At 38.5% G+C, this 12,527-nt stretch overlaps 1 protein-coding gene across 4 annotated transcripts; it reads left to right on the top strand.

Annotated features, from left to right (window-relative positions):
• The first annotated feature begins 848 nt into the window (after positions 1 to 848).
• SRSF10 (serine and arginine rich splicing factor 10) lies at positions 849 to 12,209 on the top strand. 4 transcript variants are annotated; one of them, XM_079115462.1, is made up of 6 exons: positions 849 to 1,049; positions 2,465 to 2,571; positions 6,131 to 6,232; positions 7,404 to 7,566; positions 7,898 to 7,948; positions 8,080 to 10,618. In XM_079115462.1, the coding sequence occupies exons 1-6, from the start codon at positions 982 to 984 to the stop codon at positions 8,375 to 8,377; spliced, it is 789 nt and encodes a 262-aa protein (XP_078971588.1). In that variant the 5' UTR covers positions 849 to 981; the 3' UTR covers positions 8,378 to 10,618. The 4 variants fall into 4 exon arrangements, with proteins under 4 accessions (XP_078971588.1, XP_078971590.1, XP_078971587.1 ...); XM_079115464.1 differs by lacking the exon at positions 8,080 to 10,618 and adding an exon at positions 11,201 to 12,209 and having other exon boundaries at positions 852 to 1,049; XM_079115461.1 differs by having other exon boundaries at positions 854 to 1,049; positions 7,895 to 7,948.
• The last annotated feature ends 318 nt before the right edge of the window (positions 12,210 to 12,527 follow it).

Raw genomic sequence — 12,527 nt, 5'->3', positions numbered from 1 at the left:
AAACATTCATTTCAAATTCAAAAAGAGTAATTACAGACATAGCACACATTAAAAGGGGTGCGCGTGCTGGGGCAGAGCTAAACAGTAGAACCCTTGCCTGGATTTCAAGCCCCAGAAACAAAAACAATCAACCACAAAAAACAAAACAAAAAAGAAACCTCTCTGGGGTCTTCCAGGTGTGAAGGGTAATGAGCCCAACAAGCTTGAGGAACCACTACAGCACAGGAACTTGGCACACCCAGGAAGCCATTAGCAACAAATACAGTACACATGTGAGAGATTAAAACGTCAGGCCTGGTCGGCCTTTCATCTGGAGGAAGCTGGCGGGGACAGGAGGGGGCTGCGTGCCATCCGGCCCGGGGAGTATGCCCCAAGCCTGCCGACAGCACTAGGGCGACAGGCCCGGCTCCCTGTAAACGGCAGACGCCTCCTTAGTTTGCAAACTCGGTTGCAAGTCCGTAAATTTCTCCTCTTGGTTGTCTGGGCTCCATAAAGCCTAGGCAACACACGGCAGTCTCTCCGAATTATAATGCCGAAACCTCGGTCCATTTAGTATTAACTGTAAAATGTGGCCTAGGGGCCAAGGACGTTTGCTTCCTGGGGGAGGGGGAGGAGGTGCAATCAGCAAAGGCGGGAAAAAGAAGCACTAAAGAAAGAAAGAGGCCTGGGAGGGGAGGGGAAGAGCCAGCGCGAAAAGCCAATGAATGAGACCGAGGCCTGCGGCTCGTGCTCCAGCCCTCCACGTGCCGCAGGCGCACGCCTGGTAATCTCGCGGGAAAGAACCGTTGCCCGGCCCGGCGTTGCGCCGAGGTAGAAGCGGGGAGTGGAGGCGGGAGTGAAGTCTCGCGAGAAGAGGGTGGTTGCCGTAGCGGAGTCCTCTGGCTGTGTGCGTGTGTGCCTGTGTCTGAGGAGCCGCTGCCGGAGTCGCGGACGGTTTGCCGAGCCCGTTACTGCCCCTGGCCGGAGACTCGCGCCGCCGTCATGTCCCGCTACCTGCGCCCCCCCCCCAACACGTCTCTGTTCGTCAGGAACGTGGCCGACGACACCAGGTAGGTTCAGGGCAGGTACCCGGGCCTGCGCGAGGAGGCCGCGGGCGCACAGCAGAGGACCGAGCGGCGGCGGGCCGGGGAAGGGCGGGGTGAAGATGGCGGGTTTCGCGCCCGCCTTGGCGCCCGCACTAGGGCCGCGACGGAGCGAGGCGGCGCCCTGGCCGCCGGCCGGGCCGGGCGGGCTGGGTCGGGCCGGGCGGCCGCTGGGGTGCGCGGGCCGCGTGGCGGCGCGGCCCCTCCCCCGCCGCGGCGGGCCTTCTGCCCGCGCCCTCGGCGCGGCCTGCCCGCCGCCCGCTGCCATTGAGCGCCTTCCCGGTTCGGCGGGGTGCACGCCCCCTCGCCCCGCAGCGGGGCGGGCGGCTTGGTTGGTTTTTAGTTAAAAAAGAAAAAAAGATTGCAGTGCAATCACGGGGTCGAGGGGGAGGAGCGCGGAAGAGCATGTGCTGTCCTTGCCTTTCGCCGCGGCTGTGTGCATATTCGTAGTGGTTAATCCGCAGGAGACGTAGGGGGGAAAGCGGTGCCGAGGTTTCAGAAGTAAAAATCTTCCCGTTACATGGTGTAGTGTCCTTTTTCGCGGAGAATCTGGTGACCCTTTGGAAAGGGAGGTTGAGGAGGTCTCCACCTTGATAGCTAATTGAGATTGCTTGAGACTGTACTCAAATAGGCTTTGTTTTCAGCAGTCCCCTTAATTGCTGCGAATTGCCTAAAATAATTTTTTGGAAGAGATCTTGTCACATGACGATGCTTAAATATTTAACAAATAACCTCCAACAAGCCTTTTTCGGTTGGCGTTGTGTGATTTACTTCCTTCTGTCTTAATCTTGTAAGGAAGAAGCAATAATTCGAAGCATCTCAAAGAATCTCTCCTTTGTTGTTTTGACAGTGTTTAAGGAGTTAATTTTATGTGAGGCTTTTTTTCCCCGCCAGACTTTATTTACCGCTAATTAATTGTCTAACTCACTACGATTTGGGGGCGATTTTGTTCTGTATTTTCCAGAGTGCTAGAGTTAATTTGATACTGTTAAAAATAACCCAGAGCAGTGCTGCTCTCCCTTTTATGAAAAATGAAGGCTGTAGATTTAAAAATTGTGATCGTTTCCTTACATGTCTTTTCTGTGTAAAATAATAAATGGACTCAAACTGCATTTTAATCTTTCAAATTCTTGGATCCTGGCTTTCCTTTATCAAAAAGGTATTGCTACTACATTTTTTGTATTGACAATTGGCTCAATGTCAAAATTTAGAAAGCTTTTCTGTTTCAGGTCAGTTAGGGCAAGGATACAGCCGAGACCGTAGGGTCATAGTGTTACTAATCACCACCCCTTCTGTTAAGATTATTGGCAAATAATTATTACTTATAAAACTCTTTTAAGGGAATGAACATAAAAATTTGAGTTCTTTTCATGATGTTTTAGGTCTGAAGATTTACGGCGTGAATTTGGTCGTTATGGTCCTATAGTCGATGTGTATGTTCCACTTGATTTCTACACTCGACGCCCAAGAGGATTTGCTTATGTTCAATATCCTTTCTTCAGATGCTGATTAGTGAGGGGTGTTGAAGTTTGAAATTCAAGTTTATGTAAGTGGTAACATCTAAAAAGTAGTTTATTTTTGTCCTCTAATGTCTTATGTCTCCAAATTTTTGAAAATTAATTCTGACTCACATTGCTCTTACTATTTTCTTAAAGTTAATCCAAAAATAGTTAAATATTTAAATTCCCATTCATGATGCTGAAACTCAAATCAGTGATTATAATATGTGATTTAAATTTGAATACACTCTGGTTTCTGCCACCTTTAATGTAAGTCAGATTAAAAGTTAATATGTTCTTGTGCTTAGCAATTAAAGTTTAGTATTCTTGTTTGTTAATTTGAATCACTTGATCAAAAACAAATTGTATAAAAATGAGGTAAACTTCTTTAATACTGTCCCCTAATTTGCTGTCCTCTGTTGTTACCTCAGAATGTAAAGCTGTACAGTTATGGCGACCCCAAAGAGAAAGCATGAAAGAACCTTTAGAGTAGAATTCAACACTTAAGGCAAGTAGACAAGCCAAAGACCTCTTAAGGATCAGGCTTGAAGAGAAGGGAGAGTTTGGGAAAAGAAAAAATAAAGAAAAGCTGGAAGAAGGACAAGCCTAATGGGAGACAAAGCCTCGCTTTATCTACAAAGGGGGAAAAGGTTGTTTTTCAAAGTTAAAGATAAAGCCATCTGTCATATTTGGCCAAGCATCTCATGACAAGTCCTTCTGACAAGCACTTAAAGAGTTAAAGGTCAAGATGAAGTTGAATGATGGCCAAGATTAAAGGAGTCATACCTGATGTATCCTACAGAATAACTATTTTCCTTTTTTTTTTTTTTTTTTTTTTTTAATGTTTTATAAGCAGTTAATTTTCAAAGTTATTTTGGTTTGGTCTAGTGACAAAACCTGTAACTTGATTTGTGTGGGCCTTTGATGTTGTGATTGTGGTCTTGTATAAATGCACTCTTTTAGCTTATCAAGTTAAAGTATAACCAGATGTAACATTGTTAAGCTTAAATTCGGCATATTTTGGTTTTGGACCAGGTGGTCAGAGGCTCTTTAAAGTAGCATGAAGTTCTGGGCTCAAGCCACAGAGCCCTGCTTGAAAGGGAGACAAGTGCATGCACTGGGGGCTACTTAGAAACAGCTCTGGTGGACATGTAGTGTCAGATCCACTAGAAATACCATATAAATTTTTAAATGGCTTCTGGGAACACACACAAATTCCTAACTTCTGGAGCTTAACTCTGAAGCTTTCTGGCCCTGCACTGCTTTAGCACATATGATCAGTTGGCCTTGAATGGGTTGCAGAAGGCCTTCTCCCTAGTATGGATACCTAATCAGGATGTGTGGGAATTCTATCCTTGACCCAGAGTTTCAGGTGACCTTGCTTCTTCCCTTCAGTGAGATCATCTCCCTGCAAAAACAAGGTTTGGGCTGTGGACTTGAGGTCAGGAAGAATTCTTACTACTTAAATATTCAGTAAGTCCCTCAGAACTTTCTAGTTAGTAGAGTCCTAGTAAGAATTAATAAGGAAAGGCCAAAGCTGCTACTGCAGGACCAGCAATCAAAGACAGTTGTGGAACTTAGTTGCAAAACTTTTACAGAGAAGATATATCTACATATGGCTTGGTAAATAAAGGTAGTGATGCATTCTGACTTATAATGTTGATCTGATTTTAACTAGTTTGGGATGGTGTGGAAGTCAAGAACAGAAATTTTGACTCATGGTGGTATTCGAGCCTTTAGAAAAGGGTGGTTACACAAAGGAATCCAAAAGAGTGATAAAAAATACATGTTCAGTAGGTCTTGACTGTGGTGTTAAAATAGTTAAAAAAAAAAAAAAAAAAGAAATACATAACAGTAAGAAATATATAACAGGCTTACCAGTTCCACTTTTGCAAAGACCCTGAAGTACAAATTTGTCCACAACTGGCATCAGAGTGATACTTGGCTGCCCCTCCTGCTGCTCTCTGGCCTGACTCTTCCCAGTTAGCCTTCTCTTCCTATCTGTATCTTAACAGGAACGTTGTAGAACCTTAACATCCAGCCCATAATTTTTTTTATAGCCCTTGATGTAAATCCTTTTTTAAGTTATTATATTCTCTGTTGGGGTGACAAAGTAGTTACCCATTAGTGAACTTATCTCCTCTTAATTAGCTTGGAGCCCAACTGCATCAACTTTCAGGGATGTTCACTTATAGTATTCAAGGTCCTGAATCCCTCCATCAGCATTTTCATTTTGGAATGCTGGGTTATTTAAGAATTGAACAAGAGCAAACCTCCTTCCATTTAACCTACTCACAGTGGCCTCAGGAAAAGAGTTGGGGACCCACTGCAGTCCTTAATTCCTTTCATAACACAGGAAATCTAGTAAGACTGAGGCAGACCATCGCATTTGTAATTAAAGAACACTTACATCAGTCTTGAATGAGTCACTGCAGGGATGTTTTATAAATCAGCTCTCCTAATCTCGTGTTGTTCTGTTTTCAAATCTGAGAACTAGAAATGGGCAAAACTAGAATAGTGATTTATTTATTTATTTGTTTATTTTTAGTAGGATAGAATGAAAATTCATACTTGGCTCCCTTTCCAAACCTTTTATATCAGACACTACCTTGAATGTATATTTGACTTCTGTTGGAATGATGATTTTAGAAAAGGAGCTACATTTGGACAGAATAACTAAACCCCAAGGTTCTCATAATATTACTGCTGACTCGAGTGGGAGTCATAGCAACTTAGCTTCTCAAATCAAAAATGAATACCAAAAGATACTAGTTAATGCTGGTAAATGTTATCTTGAAATTCTCAAGTTGGAAACCAGTCCCAAAACTACTTTGCAGAAAGCTTTATATTTAGTATCATGGCTGGGGCTTTCCAGTCTCAGGATCCTTATGATGCTCTGTTTTTTTCTTGATAGTATGCTTTTTGTCTGCATGGATGTAATATGCATTTGGTATAGTGATTGAGTATTGCTTAACTGTCTTAATACCCACAAGTGCTAGCAGCCTATCTTTCTGGTGCGGTGCAAGGAAGACAAATATATGAAATAATAGTATTAGATATATCTGGAGAAAAAATAGCAAATACATTTGGAGTTAATGCTTTCACCTTTTCTAAGATAAGGCATATACTGCTTGCTTACACAAGAACTATTCCTTTTTTTCCATTTAAAACAAATGTATGAAAACAGTATTTGGGTTTTAAGAAATTTTTGGCACCCCGCATAGAATTGACTGGCTTGTTTTTCTTTCTTGTTTATAAAGTTAACTTTTTAAAACTCGGGGAAATTTTTTAATAGGATAACTTGATGATTTAGCTCTAACAGATCTGATAACGTGTTCATGTGTTTTCTAAAACATTTGCCTTAGAAAATCACACGTACTTTTTGTTGTGAAGCGTTATGTTGGCTGAATCAACCCAAGTAACAAGTAGGATTTGGTTGATTTTTTTAGAATATTAGGACTTTGTGAATTGTTCCAGCCTTACCAACTGAACTTTGATTCATTATCAAAGTTTGCAAAATTTCCCAAGCCCCCTTAACATTTAGCACATTTGAGGATGTTCGTGATGCTGAAGATGCTTTACATAATTTGGACAGAAAATGGATTTGTGGACGTCAAATCGAAATACAGTTTGCACAGGGGGATCGAAAGAGTAAGTACCATTACCCTAGCATAAGTTTAAATTAATTTTAGAAAATTTTTCCAGATTGATTTTTGGAAGCATTGTTGCAGTATGTGTACTCTGTTCAGATCCCAGAAGATTGTTTTAAGAACATAGTATCTTGAATACTTTGTATTTTACAAAGTTTTGGGGTAGGTGTAGGTAGGGCATGGAGAATGCTTGAAATGTATTTCAACTCTTTTTAGAAAGTTGATCAGTACTATCAGCTGTGACATGTTTCATATACTGGGAGGGGAATTGAAAGGGATATAAATTTATAACATTTTGGGTCTCTTGAGCCATTTTTCTTCCTCATAGAGATCTTCAGAGTGGGGTCGGTGTTGTTGCCTAGCATGAGTTAGGCTCTGGGTTTAATCCTCAGCATCACATAAAAAAAGGTATTTTTAAAAGGAAGCTTTAAAAAAAAAAAAACCTTCAAAGTTTATGTGGCTGCATGACTATGGAAGTGAACTGATATACCTGGAAGGGCTATCCAGATTAAACCTAGACTAGATCTTATTTTAGTACTCTTTTAATTATTATGCAAGGTATACACCAGATTTTAGCTATATTTCAATGAGGCAGGAGTATAGACTTTAGGGTAAAGTAGACCTCAGTTTGAATTGTGGCTCAACCATTATTTTACCCTGGAAAAATACTAGAAGATAGAAATTAAGATAACTGCTAAAGAGTAAGAGCACTTAGGTAGATATAGTTGTTAATTCTCTTGTTCTGGAATTGGATGATGGGTTCCTAGGTAGTCACTGTTTTTTATATATACATACACATTCATACATAAAGTATCTGTAGAATTGAGTGAGATGAGTCGAGAACCAAAGGTGTAGGTGTATATAAGGCATAAATCAAGGAAATTGTAGTTTTTACATAAAGCAGTCTTGTGATACACATCTTTGAAGATAAATAAATGCCCAAGATGAATATTTACAACCTTGACCCAACCCATGAAAAAAGACTAAATCATCTTCTAGATCTGCATCTTACCAAAACTAAAGGCATGTCTAAGACAGATTGTAAAACACATTATTCCTCTGCCTTGGTGTTAGAGAAGGGAATGTGGGGATTTTTTTTCCCTACAATTTAAGGATGTAAATACTAAATTTCAAATGTTTCTGAATACTTGTGTTCTGTGTATATATCCTAGCTCCAAATCAAATGAAAGCCAAGGAAGGGAGGAATGTGTACAGTTCTTCACGCTATGATGATTATGATAGATACAGACGTTCTAGAAGCCGAAGTTACGAAAGGAGGAGATCAAGAAGTCGGTCTTTTGATTACAACTATAGAAGATCTTATAGCCCTAGAAAGTAAGTTTGATGTACAGTGATCTGTTTTTAAATAAAAATATATGTTCGTGATCAGGAGTGGGGGCGTGGACTTATAATCCCACCTACTGGGGAGGCTGAAGCAGTAGGGTTGCTTAAATACAGAAGTTCAAGGCCAGCCTGGGCAACATAGTGAGATTCTGTCTCAAAAACAAAAAGGATGTGTTTGTTAGCATTGTATTTTTACCTTTTTGTATATTTTATATGTGTTGAATACTTTGTTGAGACTAAAAGTAGTGTTTTGTTTGAAAAGTTTTAAGACCTATAATAGACATTTGTCACTGTTTGCTTTTTCTGATATGCTTTTTAGCAGTAGACCGACTGGAAGACCACGGCGTAGCAGAAGCCATTCCGACAATGATAGGTAAATAACTTTGCTTTGAAACAAGACTCATGTTTTTCAATTCAGAGTGAACTTTTGCTCTAAAAATAACAAATTTGATTAATATAGAATCTAATTTTTACTCTAATTGTATCTCTCCTCTGTTTTGAAAGATTCAAACACCGAAATCGATCTTTTTCAAGATCTAAATCCAATTCAAGATCACGGTCCAAGTCCCAGCCCAAGAAAGAAATGAAGGCTAAATCACGTTCTAGGTCTGCATCTCACACCAAAACTAGAGGCACCTCTAAAACAGATTCCAAAACACATTATAAGTCTGGCTCAAGATATGAAAAGGAATCAAGGAAAAAAGAACCACCTAGATCCAAATCTCAGTCAAGATCACAGTCTAGGTCTAGGTCAAAATCTAGATCAAGGTCTTGGACTAGTCCTAAGTCCAGTGGCCACTGATAGTATAAACCATGATTATTTTTAGGCATGTATCATTCATTTACTCATAGTTTGGTATACTTAAATTATCAGGAATACAATGTTGCAATGATGCGTAAAAAACACTTGTTAGTTTTCCCTGTACCAGGCAATGGTTATAATTAAAATGATATGCTGTTGAGAAGCCACTCTTAAGAGTCCAGTTTGTTTAATGTTATGGGCAGCTACCAATTTGTGGTGTCTCTGTATATTTTTGTAAAGATTCTCATTTTTTATGCTTGAAGTATTTGGTGAAAAGATGTTGGTTGACCATAATTTGCAACATTGTCTTATTAAAAATAAACTTTCATATCCATATTTGGTAGAACTGTTAACCTAGAAATGTAGCTTGCTAATAAGATGGAATGATACAAAAGTGAAGTTGTAGCCACAGTACAACACTGACTGCTCAGACACATTTAGGTTCAGGGTGGACCTTTCTGTCTTGTCAAGATGTCTAGGCCCGTGATAATAGTTTATTTATGATACAGTGTGGAATAGTTCTTTTGTTTACCCCACTGTCTTGGGGAATGATGCCAACTGGGTTAAGTAGCATTTTCAGGGAGATTAAGTTTTCGACTGAAACATGGAGCCTTCACTGTTCTTTTTTTTTTTTTTTTTCCCCCTCCTGGTTTCTATGAAGGTTTGGAACATGAAAACATGAGAAAAGCTCCCCTTAAACTTCGAGTAGGTCAACAATGACAAATAAATTTTAAGGGGAAAAGAATGTTCTTAACGTAGTTATTCTATTAAGAAGCATTGTTGCTTAGTTTTCTTACTGCTGTTAGGAGCAAGTGAATTGTTTCAAAGTAGGTTTGTGTGTGTGTGCGTGTGTGTGCACAGTGTAAAAGAACTGAATTTTGATGCTTAGCGCACTCGCCTTGTGCATTTGTATCAAAATTTGCCTACCTCTTTATGAGGCAGGCTTGCTCTTCACGCCTCAGCTAGTTTAATGTGAGGCAAGTGGAAAGAGAACACTCCCATTCTAGGTGAATGATTCTGTGGTGCCATGAAATTTAAAATAATTTTGGAAAAAGGGATTGTCAGTTTTAAGCAAGAGCCACTTCTTGAGCTTTTGATTATCAATGTCATACCTGACTAAAAATGGGGAAATAATACCATTAACTATTTATAATTTCTAGTATTTCTCTGAATGATCGTGGGGGGGGGCAAAAAAAAAAAAAAGTGACTTGAAATGTCCAGTCTCATTTCAGAGTAAAAAGCTAGCATCTTTTAAAATCTCAGAGTGCTTGCTTGCTTGCAGATGTAAGAAGTATTATGGGGAAACGATTCCTTTAGAGGATTACTTTTTTCAACTTTGGTTTTAGAAATCTAGGCCTAGCCTGTAAAGAACAAAAAGATGGTTTTTAAATACTGTTTGTGGAATGTGTTTAAAGGATTGATTCTACAACCTTTGTATATTTGATAGTATTTCTAACTTTTCATTTCTTTACTGTTTGCAGTTAATGTTCATGTTCTGCTATGCAATCATTTATATGCACGTTTCTTTAATTTTTTTAGATTTTCCTGGATGTATAGTTTAAACAACAAAAAGTCTATTTAAAACTGTAGCAGTAGTTTGCAGTTCTAGCAAAGAGGAAAGTTGTGGGGTTAAACTTTGTATTTTCTTTCTTATAGAAGCTTCTAAAAAGGTATTTTTATATGTTCTTTTTAACAAATATTGTGTACAACCTTTAAAAACATCAATGTTTGGATCAAAACAAGACCCAGCTTATTTTCTGCTTGCTGTAAATTAAGCAAACATGCTATAATAAAAACAAAATGAAGGAAATAATGATTAACTGGAATTATTATAGTATTGGATATGATTCTAAAATAACAAAAAGAGTCCTTCGTAGATTTAGAAATATTTTTAATCAGCATTGCACTAGGCATAACTTACTTTGGAAATTACAGAAATCTACATCTTTTACATAGTATTTAAGAACTCCTTACTTATGTCATTCATGATTGCTCATTAAACCTCTTAGGTTAAATAGCTTAAGAGGTTATTTGATAGTGTTAAGATACATATTAAAATTAAATTTGGACCTACTAATTTTAAATTTATACTTTCATTAATGGCTGAATCAATAACTCTCTTCCCCCTTCCTAAACAAGATCCATCAGGCCTTATGCTTATGACATGATTTTTAATTCTTTTTCATTGAATGTTGATGAGCACTTATTAAGTGATAGCCACTTGGGGGCGTAGTACAGGTGTACTGTTCTGTTTAGAATTAAAAGGTCTAATCTTTTTTTTTTTCCTTAATTTATTTTTAGACAACACCATTTTCTTGAGAAGCTTGTATTGTTTATTAAATAATGTACCTAACAGCTTCACAAGGATTATATACTACAGTTGAACTCATAATAGTTAGCATCCTACTGATGGGTAGTGAGGATCTTTATATACCATTAAGCTAATTTTGAACCACATCGTTGAGTTTCACAGTTACTGAGTTCCTACTATGTCTGGCACTGGGCTTAATATTGAATAGTCATATCAACACACAAGTGAGGGCTAATATTTCACCTGTTTTTACTTGAGACCCCTCTGAATTTTTTTAAAGCCAAGTAAGCAAGAAGAAAAGAGAGATAATGCTTCAGAGAGAGAGGAGAGGTGCTACATTAGAGTATGAGCTCTTAAGTTACAACCTAGGGGAGAGACCTGGGAACTACTGTACTATTCTCTTGAAAATTTGACCCAGTAAGCTGCTACATCCAGTTCAACTAACAAAATCCTGTATACCACAGAGAAGAATAAAGAAAACCAAACTGACAAACATCCTTCTTTTATTTAAGACCAAACTGCAGCTGGAATACCCAGTACAGTTCTGCTTACTACACTTCAAGAAAGATCTGAAAGCGGAAAAAGAACCAAAGAAGGGCAGTTCAAGCGACCAAAGGGTGGGTGGAAGGTGCTGCAGTATGAATACTGTACGAATATTTTGACTCTGGTCTGAAAAGATAAAAGAATTATCGAAAACTACATGGAATAATTGAAGTCCCTTCGAGTTTGAAAGTAAGCATTTTAGGACAAATAAAAGGAAATTCAACTTTGTACTTGTGGAAACTAATCCCTAAATATGAACAGGTTTATATTGATTCATGGGTAACAGGTCCATAATAAACGATTGGAAACTAGGATGTCTGAATATCAAGGAAGACAGCCATAGTCTCTTACAGTGCCTCTATTGGTCTGTCTCAAACTGAATTGGGTGGGAAAAGGTATGGTCCAATATAAACTTTTTCTTGGTTATCTCTTAAAAGTCAGTTCCATTTACGCCATTATTGGCACGTCTTGCCTTTGTTTATTCTGGTGCCAGTGTTTTCTGCTTGTTTGCTTTGTTGCCATCTGAGTTTATTTACTTGTATACCACATGCAGTTTACATCTTTAACCACTCTCTTTCCCAGGTAAATTCCAATTATACTTGACATCCAGCTGAGAGGGCCCATCTCTTCTCACCTCTTTTATAGTATGTTCAGCAAATATTTATTGAGCCCCTATCATGGGCAAAGCATCGTACTGGATAATTGGGGAGAAGAATAGATAATTCCTTTATTCAATAAATGTCTACTGAGCACAATCTAGTGAATTGTTATAATATGGCCTCATTGTTTTGAGGTGTATTGTAACAATATTTTACACCATTCATATCCCAGTGTAATTATAAAACTCAATATTCTATCAAAGATAAGTAATTTTTTGGTTTCCTGCCTTTTACAAGTCTATTTGTTTGCATCCCATTAATACAAATAATGAAAAATGTTTTAATTTGTAATAAACTGATTTATTGTGCAGTGACTGTACTATACTAGTTATTAAATTGTTAATTCTGCCTCAATCACACACATAAGGAAATAATCCCCAAAATAAATATTTAACTTTGCGTTAGATCTAAAGGAGACCCTGGGTGCTATAATTAGATTATTTGGAGGCAGACAGCTATTACCCCAGCTGATTTAGTATGTTCTGTAATTGAGAAAATGTTCACCAAATTATACTTTTTAGTCATTTATGTGTACATCTTACAGGGGACATGTTCTGTGTATAGTGAATAAATAACGTTTATAGTGTCACAAACATGTTTTGGATTCCTTAGTTCCTTATTAGGATATAAAGTTTAT

This window comes from Sciurus vulgaris (assembly GCF_902686455.1).
Source record: "Sciurus vulgaris genome assembly, chromosome: 1".
Lineage (NCBI taxonomy): Eukaryota > Metazoa > Chordata > Mammalia > Rodentia > Sciuridae > Sciurus > Sciurus vulgaris.
Note: the sequence above shows the minus strand (reverse complement) of the source record. Positions and strands in the feature narration are given on the sequence as shown.

What these genes read in the sequence shown, in the direction of transcription:
- SRSF10 (XM_079115461.1), top strand. Translation starts at nt 982, where the DNA reads ATGTCCCGCTACCTGCGCCCCCCCCCCAACACGTCTCTGTTCGTCAGG. An exon ending in AGATCTTATAGCCCTAGAAA is followed by an intron (nt 7,567 to 7,894) that starts GTAAGTTTGATG and finishes TATGCTTTTTAG; the next exon opens with CAGTAGACCGACTGGAAGAC. An exon ending in AGCCATTCCGACAATGATAG is followed by an intron (nt 7,949 to 8,079) that starts GTAAATAACTTT and finishes CTGTTTTGAAAG; the next exon opens with ATTCAAACACCGAAATCGAT.